This window comes from Lepus europaeus, chromosome 3 (genome assembly GCF_033115175.1).
Source record: "Lepus europaeus isolate LE1 chromosome 3, mLepTim1.pri, whole genome shotgun sequence".
Lineage (NCBI taxonomy): Eukaryota > Metazoa > Chordata > Mammalia > Lagomorpha > Leporidae > Lepus > Lepus europaeus.
This window is the reverse complement of record NC_084829.1, coordinates 150,038,531-150,056,827: the sequence shown is the minus strand read 5'-3', so window position 1 is coordinate 150,056,827 and position 18,297 is coordinate 150,038,531. Positions and strand designations below refer to the sequence as shown.

Here is an 18,297-nt window from a genome sequence, read left to right as displayed (position 1 = left end):
AAGGCAAAAGGAGAGGGGGTGAGCCATGCCCGGGCTCCTACGTTCCTATACACCCCTCTGCCACCTGCTCCGGTCAGATTTCTGCATGGATGACTGCCGTGAAGAGGTGTATTAGTAGACATTACAGAGGCAAATTTTCACACCATTCCAGGCAGGAGGGTACATTCTCTCTATAATCCCTTTAAAGCTCCAACAGAGCCTCAGAGAGGTTAAGTGAATTGCCCAAGGTCACACAACTGCATGGTGGCAATGCCAGGACTCAGAGGACTTCCGGTTGGAAGCCTAACACTCTGTTGACTCTACACTGCCTCTTGTTCACATTAAATAGCCTGTTAAAGGCAAATTCCCAGGAAAAAGTGAATGTGATTTCCAGGAAAGAAAAGGCAGCTCTACTACACCACTGTGCTGGCCCTTAACTGTCCGTGTTTCCAAACTGTGGTCCCTTGTGTGATATAAACATTAAAAACAACAACCCACAAGAACTAAATCACCCATTATCATCTAACTGCTTATATAAATAGTGTGAAAGTGAGTGCTGTCCCTGTTTCCAAGATGCCCCTAAGTGCACAGACTGGTAGAGCCAGGCTGTCACCAGGGAGCTCTCCCAAAAGGCACAGGTACAAGGCTGTGTACAAGGGGGGGGGGGGGGGCGGCTCAAAATTCCTTAAGAATCCAGGAAGCAGAGGCTAACACATCTACGCCATCTGCACTTGGGCAGAGAGTAGAGAGAGTGTGATCATCTCACCTGGCCCCAGTGCCAGCCACTGGGATTCACAAGTTTGCTCCAGAAACACCAGCAGTGGGGGGTGAGGGTACTGGGGAGCTCAGTGAGGCAAGAGGCACAGAGGAGAGAGATGGCAGAAGGGGCCCTGGGCAGGCTCCAGCACTCCAGAGAGGTACCCGCTGGCCGCAGAAGCACTCCCACCCAAAATTCAGGCTCAAAGAGCACCCAGGGCTTCCACGTTCTCTAAAGAGTTAAGTCAACTCATTGCGATGTTTGAAAACTGAACTCATTGCCAAAGACAGATATTCAAGCATGATGACTCTGACTCCAGTTAGACTTGGAAAATCATTTACCTCACACCAAACTAAAGGCCAAAAGGATTTAAAAAGTCAACAGAAAAGCAAAACAATACAAGAACCTGAAGGAAACAGAGAGAACATGTATTTGTTGTCAGGAATGTAAGCTCTTCTCGGTATACAAGCGAATGAAAAAAGAAAACAGTACATGGGAAAAAACCAATTAGCGCCCAAGAAAAATAAAATCTGTAGACTTTAAAGACTAACGGGCAGATGAAAAACCAGGAGTTTGTTATCTGCACCCAAGGCTAATCCCTTTCATTTCTAAAGAACTCCTACAATTGATAAGAGAAAGGAACACGCATACAAGGAAACAATGAGAAAGGGGTTTAAAACTGTAACTTCCATGAATGGTGTCTTGTAAACTATTCACTTTCACTAATATTCAAATTCAAATTAATGTATAAGAACATTGAAGTATAATATTACTTTACCATCTTTCTCCTGCTTCCTCTCTCTCTGCTTCTCAAATAAATAAAATGTTTAAAGGTAGGGGTTAAGACTTTTGGACTGGGGTCGGCACCATGGCGCAGTAGTTAATTCTCCGCCTGCGGTGCTGGCATCCCATATGGGTGTCGGTTCTAGTCCCGGCTGCTCCTCTTCCAATCTGGCTCTCTGCTGTGGCCTGGGAAGGCAGTAGAAGATGGCCCATGTCCTTGGGCCCCTGCACCCATGTGGAAGACCAGGAGGAAGCACCTGGCTCCTGGCTTTGGATCAGCACAGCTCCAGCCGTTTGCAGCCATTTGGGGAGTGAACCAACGGAAGACATTTCTCTCTGTTTCTCCCTCTCACTCTCTGTATCTTTACCTCTCTAATAAATAAATAAAATCTTAAAAAAAAAAAAAAAAGACACTCATATCTCACACATCAGCGTCCCTGGATTAACTGGGCAAAGCAGGTTACAAACCGAGGTGAAACAGTCAAGACTTGATCAATATGGCAATTTGTACTAAAATCAATTTGAAAACAGGTTACATGCTTCACCCCAGCCATTTCAAATCTAGGAATTTATTCCAGGGAAACAGAGAAGTCTGCAGGAATTTAACAATGTTCATCCCAGCTTTATCTACAATGTTGCAAAAGAACTGGAAGCAGGCTACATATCGAAAAGGCCTTGCTAGGGAATGAATACATTCGCAGGATTCTCTGCCGCCTTGAGCACCAATGTCATGGGAAGAACATGTGAAGATGTGGCGTGACATCTGTGGTACTGCAGGCTGTGTTACTGCTGGCACGGCGAGCAAGCAGTGAACGAAGCTCCTTATTTTCTATAGTGGGTATTGCTCCACTTGCCAATTTTCTATAGCGAGCATGAATTAATAGTTTTAAACATTTCTTAAAATTGTGTATTTTAAGTGTTACATTGAGTCACTGCAATTACTTGCCTTATGTATTTGCATCTGATTATTTGCTCTGCCCACAAAAATGGACTTAACTTGGGGGATTTGGATGCCTGGGACACATTCTGATTCTACATCTCAGCCCCAAATTTCAAAACACGGCAGGAATCTGCAGTAACTATTAGAAGAAATGTCATACCTAAGACCAGTTGTTTTGCTTCCTACCCTTATCAGTGAATTGGACGATAGGTCAAAATCCGTAGGCTCACATACTCCACATAGCCTGCATTTCAATACCGTGCAGTGCAGAGATGGTTTTAAACTTGAATCATCTCAGTGTGTGATCCTCAATAAAGAAAAACCTAATGTTCTTAAATTCAAACAACTAAATTGGTGAGTGAAAATTCACTTTAAAAGAAATTTATGCAATGCTTACTAGACGGGCCAGCATTGTGGTACAGCATGTTAAGCTACGGCCTGTCATGCCAGCATCCCTTAGGAGTGCAGGTTCGAGTCCCAGCTGCTCCACTTCCTATCCAGCTCCCTGCTAATGCTCCTGGGAAAGCAGTGGAAAATGGCCCAAGTTCTTGGGTAATTGTCACCCATGTGGTGACAACCTGGATGGGGTTCCAGGCTCCCGGTTTTGACCTGGCCCAGTCTTGGCTGTTGCGGCCATTTGGGAAGTGAACAGATGAAATCTCTCTTGCTCTTTCTCTCTCTCACACACACACTCTGCCTTTTAAGCAAATGTATAAATAAATAAATCTTTTTTAAAACTGCTTACTAGCACAGCTCCTTAATGGGCTATGCTGAAGCCTCACCCATGTGTTGGTTGCAATTATTAATTATTTCCCAGAAATGCTACCACAGGGACCCTTGCCACTCCAAGTGTGGTTGTCTGACCAGCAACACCTGGGCACTTGCTGGAATGGCACCATTTCAGGCCAGAGCCCAGGGCCCCAGGGGATGTGAATGCACATCAAAGTGTGAGGAATGCTGGCACAGAGAAGCAGCAAGCTCAAGTGTTAGAAACCGCAGCCAAATGAAAGATTGTAGAGGAAGACGAAGCTGCCCTCAATGGTACTGTAAGCAGACTTAAAGCACAGACGCTCTGACCCCACATCTGCAACAGGCCTGCTCTACCGTGGCTGCATGGTAGGACCACAAGGCAAGCTTCAAACACTGACAGCCCCATCTTTGACCAAATGAATGAAAAAAATCAGCATCTTCCAAAGCTGTCCAGCTTACTGGCTGTAGCCAGAACTCAGAACCTCTGACCTACTAGCATAAACAGGACCCTCACCAAAGAGATCCGGGGTCTAACCATAGCCAGGCACAAGCAGTCCCTGTTTCTGCTCTCCCCTCATCTATCACTGCTCTCACGGCCCCCTGAGTCCTTCTCTGGCCCTCAAGTTCAGTGCAGCCCCACAGCACAGTGACAGCCCTCGGCCCTCCATGCCCTGCGCCCAGCACATAACTGGCACCTGATGAACATTTGTGAGGAGGAGTGCACGGGCAGACAGAGGAGGCGATACAGGAAAGGGAGGAAGACCCCCAACCCAAATGGGAAGGAGAAACACGTGTGTCTGATCCTTGACGACTCGGTGATGTGAGATTTGAGGAAGCATAAGCCTGATGAGCAAGACTTACTGTGAAATTGACAAGAAGTCACCCATCAAAGCCACAAAGTGGTGGGAGGCGGGGCTAGACTTTGCCATTGCAATGCCTTACGTCATACGGAGGCACAAAGACAGAGGCCTGCCGAGCAAGCAAAGTATCTTCTAGCAGGTTCTGCCTGAACCCACACTCCGCGCCAGGGCTCGGGTCAGAAGCAGGCGGCCCTCATCGTACTGCATGCATTTCAACACACAGCCACATGGAAACCCCACACCCATCCCTGGCTCTAACGAGCAGGACAGCAAGATACAAGGACCCTCGAGTCAACTAACGCATTTGAAAAAGCTCAGCACCACACTGTGAACTCCCAAGTCTCCAGGTACCACCACCACGTGGGAATTCCAGATAGCATTTGCTCCGGTGAGCAGGGCAATAGGAAGATGCGAACAGCAGTTTCCTTCCTTGCCCTTCAGTTCCTGGGACCCTCCTCGTCTCACAGCACAACTGCACGGATGTAACCACAAACATCTCAGACTCCGTAAGGCTGCTCAGTGGGCCAGCAGGAACAGCCTTTTGAGTTGGGAAGCGAATGCGCAGAGAAAACAGGATGGCCTCATTCCTGCCATCTGCGAAAGCAAAACAAAGACCCTGCCATTCGGGTTCTCTATGCCTGTTGGTTTCTGGAAGATTTTTCACCTCTGTGTCCCACGCATCTGGAACAGAGCTGCCTCCCAGGGCGGCCCGGGGGCACCCAGGACACATTTTGAGGAGCTAGCAGTTACCCCGACACTGGGGAGGCGGCTTCCCCCTGGCCGGAGGTTATGTCAACACTCTTCTCCTTGGGCAGCCCTGCTGCACAGGAACTGCTCCCTAGGAGGCCAGCGCACCACAACCCCGGCCAGGCTGGCAGGGCCAGCTGCACAGTCACCTCCCCGCCTTATTCAGCCCTGCCGCGGGCTTCCCCAGCAATCGCTACTTCCCCGCTGTGGCAAAAATAACTTCCCCTTGAGCGGCCGTCTGTGATTTCACACACGTTTCTGGCACCGAAGCAGATGAGATAGTACGGGATCTGCAGTCACACTTCTGTGACGCTCCCAGCAGATGAGTCAGCTGCACTGTTTGCTCGCATGTTGAGAAAACACTTCCAGGCAGGAGGGGCTGTGTTCAGGGCAGCACACAAGTACCTCCCGGCCTGGGCTTCTCTCTAACCCAGAGAAGCCTGCAGGTGCTGTGCGCTGTCCCGCGCAGGGGTGGCTTGCTGGCTGTGGTCTGAGCAGACAGCTCACTCAACACTGATGTGGCCCCAAGAACTAACTGTACGATGCTTGTGCTAAGGGCGCTGGGATAGAGCTGCAGGCCGCTAGCCCACGCATCTGCACTGACACAGAGCAGTGGAGGGTGGCACCATCATTGCCAAAGGAGACAGTTCAGAAGGGGGTCACATAGCAGCGCACTGTGCAGGCTCACAAACCGAGGGAACTGGAACATTTCTCCGTGCTGCAGGCCACATTAACAGAGGAAGGTGACTGAGCTATATCCCAGAATTAAAACCAGTTCATCTTTTTTATTATTATTAGTTTCATTAGTAGACAGAAAGAGATCTTCCATCCACTTGTTCACTCCTCCCAAATTCCTGTAACAGCCAGGGCTGGGCTAGGTCAAAGCCAGGAACCGGGAACTCCATCTGGGTGTTCCAAGTGGATGGCAGGGACCCAAGTACTTGAGCCATCGCCTGCTGTCTCCCAGGGTGAGCGTTCACGGGAAGCTAGAGCCGATGCGGTTGTCCCAAGTGGAGTCTTCACGCTGCACCCCACACCCCCCACTACATCTTTCCACGTGCTCTTCGCCCAGCTGTGTGTCCTCCTCTGCCAGCTGCCTGCTCGCATGCTTTGCTGCCATTGAGTTACCTTCTCCTAACCCACTTATTAATGTTTAAATATCTGTGTATTATCCTCTCCTCATTTGCTAGAGAAATGTCTGTCCCCAGTCTGGATCTCTCGGCTTCATTTACTGGCTGACTACGCAGAAGGTTTTGAGTTACTGTGGTTCTTCCCCTTCGCTGTTTCAACTTTCTGATCTGAAAAATGATCCCAGGTGAGAAACTACCAGAAGATAGACTTGTCTGGAGGAGACCTCTGTTGGGGTTCAAAGGGGACTGACCTGGCAGTCGCCTTCATATCACCTTGGTCTAGCATGCTTAAATGTATTCCACCTCTTTATATGTATTCCACTTGACTACTGCAGGCACTTAGCGGCAAATCGTTCTCAGTTGCCACAATTAAAAGACTTCTTGTCTTTTCCAACAGGGCTTCAGAAAGCAATGGTTTCAGTGATTCTCAAGAGGTTCCCTCCCCTGGGGCTGCAGATAAAAATCAACAAGTAGACTCTTCCTCCCTCTCTGCCACCTCTCCAGACCCCACCCTGTCTCCATCTCCTGGCCACTGGGACATATTCCCAGGCTGACAGTCAAGACCGCGAGGAAACATTGCTACAATGAGGATCCGAGAGTAGAATAGAGTTGAGAAGCACAGATTCAATCGAACGCCTTTGTTTCAGAGAGGAGGAAACAGAAGTGCAGGAGGCCCAGGTGACTTAACAACACTGACCGCTGAGCTGCTGCTGGGAGCCTTTCCAGACTCCTTCCCAGTGCCCGCCCATTGACCCACACAGCATTGACTGACAGTTCTGCCTACCCAATGGGAAGGCAGTCATGTCCAACAGCTTTTGTATCAAAGAAGGAAACTGTGCTGGAATGGCACAGTTTTTAAGGGCTCTAAACAAAAGAGAGCTATCTCTATCAGATCATGTAAAATCACCATTTGCTTTCAACTGGGATCAGCTTCTATCCCAAGTGGAGTGGCTCCCCCCAGCTCCGGCGGCCACCAGAGGCTGGGCAGAAAGTGGGAACCAGAAGCAAGGTCACCCGGTTCTTGGGAAAGACATGGTTCACTTTTGTGGCTCCCTGCTCTTGCCCTGACTTCTGATGTAAGACAAGAGGGAACTGAGAAAAGAACGTGGCCACACTTGCTGGGTGGGGTTGCTCGCCAAAGAGGCGGGGTTCCAGCAGCGGTTGGTCGTGGAACTCAAAGTGTTTGAAAGAGTGCGACTCAGCGATCACTCCCAGCAGTCAGGGGCCATCCCATCCCAGAAGGAAAGCCACAGCACACTCCCTGCACATTGCAATTTCTATTCTGTGAATGCAGGAGGGAAAGAGACTATGGAGAAATTTGTAACAGAGGAAAGCTGGCTGTGCAAAAAATGTGTTCGTGACGGACTTTCTAGGAAGCAGGAGACACAGAAGGTGCATGTGTATCTAATTAACAGGGAGAATGACTGGGGCTTGTCCTCTGTAGAGGAGCCTCACCAATCTGAGGGGGACAAGATAAGCCACAAAAGTATCAGTGAAGTAGTTGCATATTCCTGGACTAGACTGGTTCCTTGAATTGGAAGCCAAGTCATGAGCAAATCTGCATTCTCCCACTCAGGCATGTGGTTCTGTGTGTGTGCATGTGCACCTGCAGGCGTGTGCATGCACTTGTGTATGTAAGCTAAATAAGGAGGAAGTCAGAAGCAAAGAATAAAGTGGGAAAGTTGACATTTGTTGAATTCAGTGCCAAGCCTCGGGCTAGAGAAGCACCCTGTAAAACAACAATTATCAGTCCCATCCTTTAGATCAAAATGCTCAAGGTTCAGAGAATTTCAGGATATTGCTCCAGCCTTCCCCACTACTAAGTGGTAACAGAGTGCTTTGCTCTCAGAATTCTACTCTACAAAATCTTTATTCTTTCTAGAGCCTGATGTTGTTGACCTCGTAGAAGGCCTTCAATGAATATTTGCTGAAATATTAAACAAGTGAATTTATTTTTTTTTCTTTTTTTAAAATATTTATTTAGGGGTTGGTGTTGTGGCCTAGTGGGTAAAGCCACTGTCTGCAATGCTGGCATCCTATATGGGTGCTGGTTCGAGTCCTAGCGGTTTAGCTGTTGATCAGCTCCTTGCTAATGGTCTGGGAAAAGCAGTGGAAGATGGCCCAAGTGGCTGCACACCTGCTACCCTCATGGGAGACCTGAAGAAGCTCCTGGCTTCAGCCTGGCCCAGCCCTGGCCATTGCTGCCACCTGGGAAGTGAACCATCAGATGGAAGATCAATCTCTTTTTTTCTCCCTCTCTCTCTGTAACTCTGACTTTCAAAATAAACGGATAAATCTTTAAAAAAAAAAAAAGATTTGAACAACAGAGCAAGGGAGAGAAAGAAAGAGGGAGAGAGAGAGAAAGGGAGAGAGATCTTCCATTGTTACTTCAATACCCAAATGGTTGCAACAGCAAAGTGTGGGCAAGGCCAAAACCTGGAGCCTGGAACTCCTTCCTGGTTTCCCACATGGGAGACAGTGGCCCTGGGCCACTTGGGTCATCTTCCACTGCTCTCCCAGGCACATTATCAGAGAGCTGGATCAGAAGCAAAGCAGTTAGAGCTCTAACTGGCACTCTGATAAGGAATGCAGGTGTCAAAGATGATGGCTTAACCTGCTATGCCACCATGCTGGTCCTATAAACAAATGAACTTATAGGTTTCAGAATATTTCTAGTTTTCTTTTCATTGAGATTCTGAAAAACGTACCTCCTGAACTAGAAAGAAATCAAATCAATGGTGTTCCTGAAATGCACTAGAGTTAAATATGTTGGTTATTATCATCAATCACTGAGTAAACTAAGAATTATTTTGTCAAAGCCATAATTTAGGATTATTTCAATATCTTTCACCAAACAAGAGTAAAAGAATTGGAGCACTAAAGCCTAGTTTTAATTTTTCTATGTATTCTCTCTCTCTCTCTCTCTCTCTCTCTCTCTCTCTTTGAGAGAGAGAAAGAGAAAGAGAAGAGAGAGAAAGAGATTGATTCCATCATCCACTGATTCACTCCTCAAACATTTGCAACAGCCAGGGCTGAGCTAAAGCCAGGAGCCCAGAAGTCAATCCAGGTCTCCCACATGGGTGGCGGGAATCCAAGTTCATGAGTCATCACCTCTTGCCTCCCAGCGTGTGCATTAGTAGAAAGGTGGACAGGAGGCAGAGGAGCTGGGACTTGAAACAGGCACTTCAACAGAAAATGCAGCCACTCCAAGTAGAGTCTGTACCAGCACACTAAACTCCCGCCCCCAAGCCCTAGTTTGATGGGCTGGTCATTTTTGCCATTTTAGGTTAAAATCTGTTCAGCCACTATTTCAAAAATCACATCATCCCATGCTCTCGCCTTTGTAAAGACCTAAAGTCATGCTTGCAATACACTGGCTGATTTAACACAAATTGCTACCAAGGGAAGACACCAACCCACAGAGAGAAATAACTGCTATTCTGCAAATTCCCAAAGCGAACGCTCTCGCATTTAGGAAAATGATAAGAAAACAAGTGAAATTTGCTTTCTAGTTGTTTGAAGTTGCATGAGGCCAAATCTCTAGACTAACCTCAGTATTCTTAAAACTACAAAGAGGGCTCTAAAAATTATTCCAACTCACTAAAGGTAGAAGGTGGACAACTCCTGTGCACCAAAGAAGATATTGATAGAACCATACGTCACAGTGATTTCCACATATTCCCTTGGTTCCTAGGCTTCCGACAGCAAGGAAGAAATTGGCTGAAGACATCAACTGAGCTAGAGTCCTTCCTGATATCCCTCCCCACATTCTTTACTTAAAATACAGACCACACAAAGCAGAGTGCCGAATCCTAGCAAAGCCCAGTGTGCTTAGCAAACACACTGGACCAACAGCTCCTTCCAGAGGGGCTGTGAAGAGCACACATGGTACAGTCAAGGTAGGGAGGGGAATAACTGCACAAGCTCCCACACGTCAGAGAGCTTGCCCACAAACAATCACAAGGCAAGAGTGCAGGTCAAACTTTAGAAGTTCCAAGTTATTCAAACCAGGTAGCATCCAACTGACTGAATCAATTCTAAAGCTCATTTTGATCATACAAGTAGATACTTTTAAAGCCTGCTAAAAATGTCTAACATTTTCAGAAGAAGCAATTGACATTTCTTCCTAAAAACAAATAATTCCTTTTACTAGAGAAACAAATAGGAAATAGTGTTCCTGTTTGTTCGTCCTGCTTATCACACCTCAATGTGAAGACAAAATGGATTGCATGTGAATTCCAATTTCATGAGACCGCTCGCGATTTCCTTGGAAGCCTCGTGCTACACTGTATAAGGAACATCATGCACCCAAATGTTTTCTCCTGCTGAGCTCACTGGCTCCATTCCAGTGAGCAAATACAAAGATAAAATATTCATATCCATGGTACTACAGTCTGTTATGCAAAATCCACTACACTCATATTCCACATAGAAGTCACAATAATCTTTGGGACAACACTGAAAGAGGTTAAGTGCCAATTATCCATGAATTATTATACATTAGAACCAAATCAACTGTAGTGTTTAATACTCAAGATAACCCACAACTGTAAAACCAGACTCCAACATTATGTTGAGAAGGTCCTCATCCTCAGTCAGTCACTGGAATTTATTTAGATGTTACTAGAAACCCAGGCCTTGCACTCATCACTTTACACACAGCTAAAGTATAACACTAATTCCTTGCTCCTTGAGAAGCTGCACAGCTTTGAGACAGAGAACAACACATACAGCATTGGGTTTAAGTCAGCAAATCCTATTCAACCACCAATTTAAAAGCAAAAATATATATCTGGTAAGGGTCCAATATACAGAATATATAAAGAATGCTTACAACTGGGCAGCAAAAAACATCCATTTCCAAAACAGGTAAAGGATGTGAGTAGACATTTTCCCAAAGAAAACATGCAAATAGACAAAAAGCACACACAAAGATGCTCAACATCACTAAATATTAGAGAAATGCAAAACACAACCATAATGATAAACCCACCTCACACCCATTAGGTTGGTTATGCAAGAAATAAATAAAGAGGAATAAGAAGTGTTGGTGAAGATGTAGAGAAACTGGAATTCTCATACTGGGGATGTGCCATGATGTAACCCCTGCAGAGGCAGCTTCAGTAACCGGAACAGAGTTATCCCCAGGACCCCGCAACTCCACTCCTAGGTATGTACTCAAAAGCACAGAGAAGGAGCTCAAGCAAAAATGCATACAGCAGTGTGCACAGCAGCACTGGTCATAGGAGCCAGAAAGTGAAAAGAACCCAAATGCCCAGTGATGCACGAATGGCTAAACAAAATACGTTATTTCCTTCCATGGAAGGTTACAGAGCATTTTATTCCATAATAAAAAGAAGCACTGTGGAATATCATGTAGCCATAAAAAGGAATAAAGTGCAATACACACTATCAAATGCATGAACCTTGAAAACGTTACACCAAATGAAAAAGTCAATGAAACACATCATGTTTTATTACTCCATTTCTATGAAATGTACAGAATAGGCAAATTATACAGACTGGGGTTATAAATAAAGGTATGGGGTTTCTCCTGGGATGAAAATGTTCTAAAGTTGACTACAGTAACAACTCTACACCTCTGTGAACATAGCAAAACTCACTGAAAGCAATTACCCATTAAAAACTAAAAATGGGTGCACTGTATAATATGTGAATTGTATCACAACAAAGCTATTTTCAAAATGCCTCTGCCTGTCAAAAAAAATGCAAAATACACTTATCATCTTGTAGAATAGTTAATCCATTCCTTTGATGTGTACAAATAAGAATTTTTGGTGAAATATTATTCATTTCTGGTAACTGAAAGGGTTTCTGCATATTACTGTTTCTTAAAAGCCGGGTTTCTATAATACAAATATAGGTAAGACAGAATTTACTTGTGGTCAGGCCTTATTTCTTTAATGAGATAAAGCGGGGCTGGCACTGTGGTGTAGCAGGTGAGGCCACTGCCTGCAGTGCTGGTATCCCATATGGGCACCCTTTTGAGTCTTGGCTGTTCCGCTTGCGATCCAGCTCCCTGCCGTGGCCTGGGAAAGCAGTGGAAGATGGCCTAAGTCCTTGGGCGCCTGCACCCACATGGGAGACCCAGAAGAAGCTCCAGGCTCCTGGCTTCGGATCAGTATAGCTCTGGCCATCACAGCCATCTGGGGAGTGAACCAGAGGATGACAGACTTCTCTCTCTCTGCCTCTGCCTCTCTGTAATTCTGCCTTTCAAATAATAAAATTAAAGAAAAAAAGGAAGATAAAGTAAGTGGTAGCTCCCGATAATTCTAGCAGCTACTATAATTCACCAACCAAGATGCCTTTTATTGTCTAGCACTGCTCTGAGCAGCACAGCTGCAAGGCTAGCTACTGCTTCTACTCCTCCACCTTCTCGCTGGGAAAGCAAAGGATACTATTTCTTTTGGGACCCAAAGAGCTTGACCAATTTTTAGTTTCTCCCAAACAAAACCAACTAGTGTCTTAAACCTGGATCAGTGGCAGAGAATCTGAAGAAAGACGGTATCCAGATAATCCATATTTATGTGTGTTTTTAACAATTCCTACTGAGACCAGTCTACATTAAAAATAGTCTACAAGGCAGTGTGCTTTTCACCATCCCTGCCATGCGTTTGCAGAACAGATTGCCATAAATTCTATTTTCCGTTCCTCCTCTATTGCAGTGCTACTGTGTCCCCAACCAACCCTACAAGAGAAATTTGCAGCCATAAACAAGAGTGTCATTTTTTTCTATGTCAACAACTTCTATTGATAACGTCACATTTTATACATTCATTTCCTAGATTACTGTTTGAAACCTGAAGTGCTATATTTAAACCATGCATGATATGCAGAAGAAAAATAAAATCTGGTTCTGAAAGTTGAGAGACTATTTGTAACAGATCTGGGCCTCTATTTTTACTTCTCCTTGAAACTCACTTAAACTTTAGAGAATTTCAAATTCAATAAAATGACATACTTTTCATTTCTTGACACTGGAGTGCCAGGCTCACGTATAATACATGTAATGATTGGTGACTCTGAGAACTAAGCCATTATACCCTCATTTAAAGTGGTAAAATTAAAAATGGAAAGGAAAGCGTACTCACCCAAATTCAATCCCAAAGATTTAACTCTCATAAAGGCTAAAGCACACACCCGAGGCTTGAGGATAAATCGTTAGAGTTTGCCAGTTGTACAAGATCAATAGTAAGCCATCTGGCTGATTCTGTTTCTATCAATGTAATGAATGTTATTCCAAGTTTCTGATATTTCCACAGCTCATAAGCAATGAGGCTACTGGCAGCAAGGCTGCATCACAAGCTAATTTCTGGGGGAGTTTCCATTGGATTGTTGTTGGTTTTCCATAGCAAGTCAAAGACTAAATGCCACTTCAATTAAAAAAAGTGGATTTCACCAAACTGGAGACAGCATGGCCTCCACGTTCAAGTGCAGCATTCACTACATTCCTCTGTCACCTCTGTTCACCCATTTTGAGGGAGGGAAACGTGGGACAACAGTTATTCCTGCATAATTTTCATCCCCCAACTTCCTTTCATCTTTTCAAGTTTGGTGCAGCTGAAAGATCTTGAAGACACATACTCTGCCCTTCTCCAAGCAGATCTGAAGAAGGAGCTGCCTGGCACTGGCTGTTATAGCAGAGAGAAAGCTTGGTCGTGATTCCTTTCTCTTGCTCCCCCACACTCGGCTCTCTGGTTGCCTCCCCTCACCCCATTCCATGCCTCTCCTAACCTAGAAAAGTCTAAAGCCAGCTGGGACTGCAGCTGTTGGCTGGTCTTTCCCTTGAAATAATGGGGCTTAAGTAGCAAAGCAGATGCATTTCTCAAAGTTAAAATTAAACAATGAAATCAATGTACCTGACCTTTAAAAATACTCCATAAATCTCCTCTCTCCCATCCCCCTTTCTCTTGAATCCGTGAGAGCTCTCCTGAAGGCAGCAGTTTCTTCTAGAACAATGGCTCTGGAACATTCGCCTGCATCAGGAGCACCTGGAGCCCTGCTCAAGCAACGCCTGCTCAGCCCAGGCCTGGGCTTATGCAGTAGGTCTAGGATGCGACCTGAGAAATTGCATGTAGAACAAACTCCCAGGTGATGCCATGCTGCAGGCCCCAGGAACCCCCACTGAGAACTGGCGCCTGGACACAGAACAGCTGCTGCAGGCGGACAGGCAGCCCAGGTAGCTGCCATGCCAATTCACATCGCCTCCAGCTGCTGCAGCTCAGGGAGAGTCGAGTTCCCCAGGAACTGGAGGAAGCACGATGAAGACAGCTGCTGAATTATGTTCCATTCTGCTGGCCCCCAAGGACCCTCAGAGTAAAAGTAAGAAAAGGGAAGGAAAATCACGTAGGTAATTATGATCATATAGCCAGTCAGCTCTCTAGATTGCCATGGGCATGTTGGCTATATTTCTAGTTTATCTCTTGGGCGGCCTAGGGTGCTTGGCAATGGGCACTGGAATCAGAAGGACTTGGGTTTCAGTCCTGCCTTACTTGGGGTGTATCTTTCACACATCTTTAGCATCATGCCTCCCATATCAAACACAAGGATAACCACAGAACCTTCCACCGGTGTTGCTCCATGCATTCAATTTCTCTCTGCCTGTGCACTGGTGGGCACATACGCACTCCATGGTAGCTTTCATCACAAATGCCTCCATTACCTTGGCTGTCCCGTGAGAAGGGCTCATCTGTTAAATACAGTTACTCCTATTTGGTCATTAATTCAGCCAATATTTACTGAGTGCCTACTTAGCCTCAGACACAGGATACTGTGCAAATATACTGAACTAGTACTCTGTAAAGAAAAAAGTCTTGCTATGAAATTGTTTTTATTTGGAAAATTTTGACTTAAAGTGAAGTCACCCTTAAGAAAAACACTTGCCTCTCAAACTGGCTGACCAAGAAAATCGCGAGAATGTGTTTACTGGCCGTGAATTTTGTTTTGACAGACACTAAAATGATAGAATGGAGGACAGGGGGAGTGTAATTCTACAGATCCCCTGGCCTTATATTATTCAGGGCATATTTTAGACCACCCTAAAGACCGCAAGCCCACTTTTCCTGAAAATCATGATATTTATGTGACAAAACAACAGGAAACAAATTTGGCTAAGGAGCTCCTATTTTCAGTTCACGGTGAGGTCATGTTTTAACCCATCTCAGCAGTCAGTTGGTAGAGGGAGTAGCGTTAACCTTTCTGGTTCCTGGCACGAGCGCTGTCCCCATCCCCTTCCCGCCCGCCGACCGCACACACTGCCCAGGCCTCCTCGGTGGCTGGAATCAGCAGTGAAAAGGTGATGGTATATGCGATACAAACTCAAGCTGCCAGGCTTTCCTTCTTCCTCCCCTTGGGCTCTCGCTTCCCCAAGAAAGATCTCAGAACCCCAACCTCTTGGGAGCAAGCTAGGTAGAGGTTTTAGAAACCACCTATCACCATGAATGGCCAATACCTGGGAAGTTCCAGGGTCCTAACCAAGGTCAAGGGCTCTTGAGTCCTTTTGCACCCTTGACCACTGTACTGTCCCCTACAACACTGGCCTCTATGCCTTGCTTCTAGGAAGCTTCTGGGAAAAAAAATATCTGATTTTACAGAGAAAGGCTAATTAGCACCAACAACACTCACCTCCCCATGCCAGTCCTTATGATGGCTGTGGGCGGGGACAATCAGTCCTCTTCCTGACACCAGTAGGTGACTGGGAGATGCCAAAATGTGGAACTTGCAGAAAAAAAGAGATTTGAGTCCCTAATAAAAAGGCATATTGTACCTCCAATGCTCTATGAAACCAGGTGCTAAGCATTAATACTTTGGAAAGCTACTTGGGCAGTATTTCCCTTTACTTTTCCCTAACTCATCTTGCAAAACCATGGCATCCCACCATTTCTGCTGATATAAAAGTTGTAACTGCCAATCTGAGCTCCTCTACACGGGAAAAACTGTGCTTTCTCTGTGTTATTTCCAAACGCCCTCACACGTTTGTCACTTCGCTGGCGCGCGCGTGTGTGAAAGTGTGTGTGTGTGTGCGTGCGTGCGCGCGGGCGCGCTTTCCTGCCAAACCCTCTGTTCTCTAGACCCGTGGCTTCGGCGACGGCGAAGGCACACCTGGGGTCACAGCGGCGGCCTCCAGCCGGCCCGGGTCGTTCGGCGCTCGCTGTCCTCGTGCAGGTGCCGGATGCTGCTCGCGTTTGTCATCTACGAGGTTTGCAGCAGACTGGGGCTCTGCGCGGCTCTCCTGGCACCGCGTCTTCCGGCCACAAATCTGAGTGCTCTGCAAACTCGCCCCCGGGACCTGGCGTGCGCTCCCCGGGCCCAGGACGAGGGAGGCGCCATTCCTGCCTACTCGCTGAGCGACTCTGGTCTCCACCGCCGCGACCCCTCCCTTCCCTCTTCTTAAGACAGGAGGTCTCGCTCCCAAACCGCCACCAACCAACAACAAAAGTTCTCACTCGAGACGCACACAGCACGGCGCGCAGTCGGGTCACAGGCGGCGACCCTGCTGGCCCCGCTGATCCACACGCCCCCGGACGGCCCCAGACCCGAGGGCTCAGCTCGCTCCGACACGCTCGCCGCGGACGGCGAGGTGAGCAGGGGCTGCCAAGGGCCAGGCCAAGGAGCGGGACGGACCAGACCGAGGGCTACACCCACCCGCACACTGTGGAGCGCGGGACCCGACGCGACGGTGGTCCCCAACGCTGTCATGGAACGCACTGTCTCCCCCATGCCAGCTCCCGCATCGCCGGGCCTGAATACATACACACCACGCACGCATCCATCCTGCCCCAGTGCGGGGCGGGCGGGGGCAGGTGGACGGCGCCCCACCCGGGGTATCTGCCGGGTCCCCGCAACTCGCCGGCGCTGAAGGTGGCGGGTGTCACATCTGGGCAGCCTCGGAGCGGCGGCGGGCTGAGGGGCCACTCGAGAGGTCCCCGACGCGCCCCCTTGCCCCCGGACACAACTTTGCGCGGCTGCCGCCCGCCGCGCGTCCTTACCCAAATACTGCCGCAGGTCGAGCAGGAACCTTGGGGGTCCCCCGCTGAGCTGGTAGAAGAGGGAGCCCAGGCAGAAGACCAGCAGCGTGGCCATGCAGAAGCCGTAGTCCCGGAGGGAGAAGCGCAGGAAAGGTAGCAGGGGGACCCGGCGCTTCCAGCTGCCCAGGCCCGGGGGGGCGCCCCCCAGAGGGGCCCCATGGGGCCAGGGATCCGCGCCGCCGCCGCCGGGATGCTGCTGCTGCGGCTGCGGCTGCTGCTTCTTCTTCATCGCCTGCTCCGCCGCCTCGCACAGCCGGCCCGGGCCAGGAAAAGGTCACCCATCCGCCGCCTGCAGGAGAGCCCGGCCGGCCGGCCGCGCATGGGGAGGGCCGCGCCGCGCCGCGGGCAGCCGGGTGGGGGTGGGGCGGGGCCGAAGTTGCCGGGCTCAGGAGACTTTCCTCGGCATGGTCCCCGCCGCCCGCCGCGGCCCGAGCGCCTGAGCTGCCCGGCCTCGGCTGCGGGCGCCGCCCGCGTCCGTCCCGCGCGCGCGCGCGCGCTCAGCGGCTCGGCGCCCCGTGCCCCGCCGCGCCTCGGGCTCGCTCGCGGCCGCCGGGGCTCGCCTTCAGCGCCAGCGTGGACCCCCGGCTTTGTGTGCGCGTGGGTGTGTGCGCGCGCGCGTCTGTGGGTCTCGGCGTGTTTTGTCCCGGCTCAGGCTCCTCTGAGGGACGCCAGGGAGGAACGGGAGGCGGACACCGTCCGCTCGCTCCACCTCCTGGACAGGGGTTTTCCTCCTCCGCCTCCTCCCCTTTCTCCCTCCGGCGCGGCGCCGCCGCCTCGGCCCGCTCTCCCCGCCCGCCCGCGCCGCGCGGTCCCCGGGGCGCGCTCGGTGTCACGTTACCGCGGCTGCGGGGGCCGGGGGCGGCGCGTCTCCGCCGCGAGGAAGAAAGTTTCTGGGTGTGTTTTGTGTGTGCGTGCCTTCCCCCGTTCTCCAACCCTCTGGCCCCGGTTCCTGCATCGCCAGCGACCTCTTGGGGCCCGCCGGCTTCCCTCCCGTAAAAACAGTGGGCGGCAGGGAGGAGCGCCACGGAGCTCGCCGCTCTCTGTGCGCGCTCTGCGCTCCGAAACTTGTCCCCTGGAACCTGCTTCCCAGAGGCCGCCGCGCCCTGCTGGCATCTCGGTTCAAGACTTGGCTGTGCGACTTTGCAGAGAGCGCCCGTGGAGGGAGTTAGAAACCAAACGTGTCCCCCAGCCCGTGGCGGGGCGCTGCTCGGAGCCCTGGGCCCCTGGGAGAGAGAGGCCGAGAGGACCCAGTCTCCCTGCGCTCCCGCAGCTGCGCCCCGCCGCGCACGGAGAGGGCCCGCAG

The 18,297-nt window shown here is 49.1% G+C and overlaps 1 protein-coding gene across 2 annotated transcripts in view; it reads right to left on the bottom strand.

Moving 5' to 3' along the window:
* The window catches only part of UST (uronyl 2-sulfotransferase), a 306,252-nt gene extending 288,998 nt beyond the window's left edge, over positions 1 to 17,254 (bottom strand). Inside the window, exon 1 of one of the 2 annotated variants that reach the window (XM_062186900.1) lies at positions 16,956 to 17,254. In XM_062186900.1, the coding sequence (XP_062042884.1) occupies positions 16,956 to 17,223 (268 nt within the window). In that variant the 5' untranslated portion in view covers positions 17,224 to 17,254. The remainder of the gene's footprint in view (positions 1 to 16,955) is intronic. The other variant, XM_062186899.1, reaches the window with a different exon arrangement.
* Between the last annotated feature and the right edge of the window lie 1,043 nt (positions 17,255 to 18,297).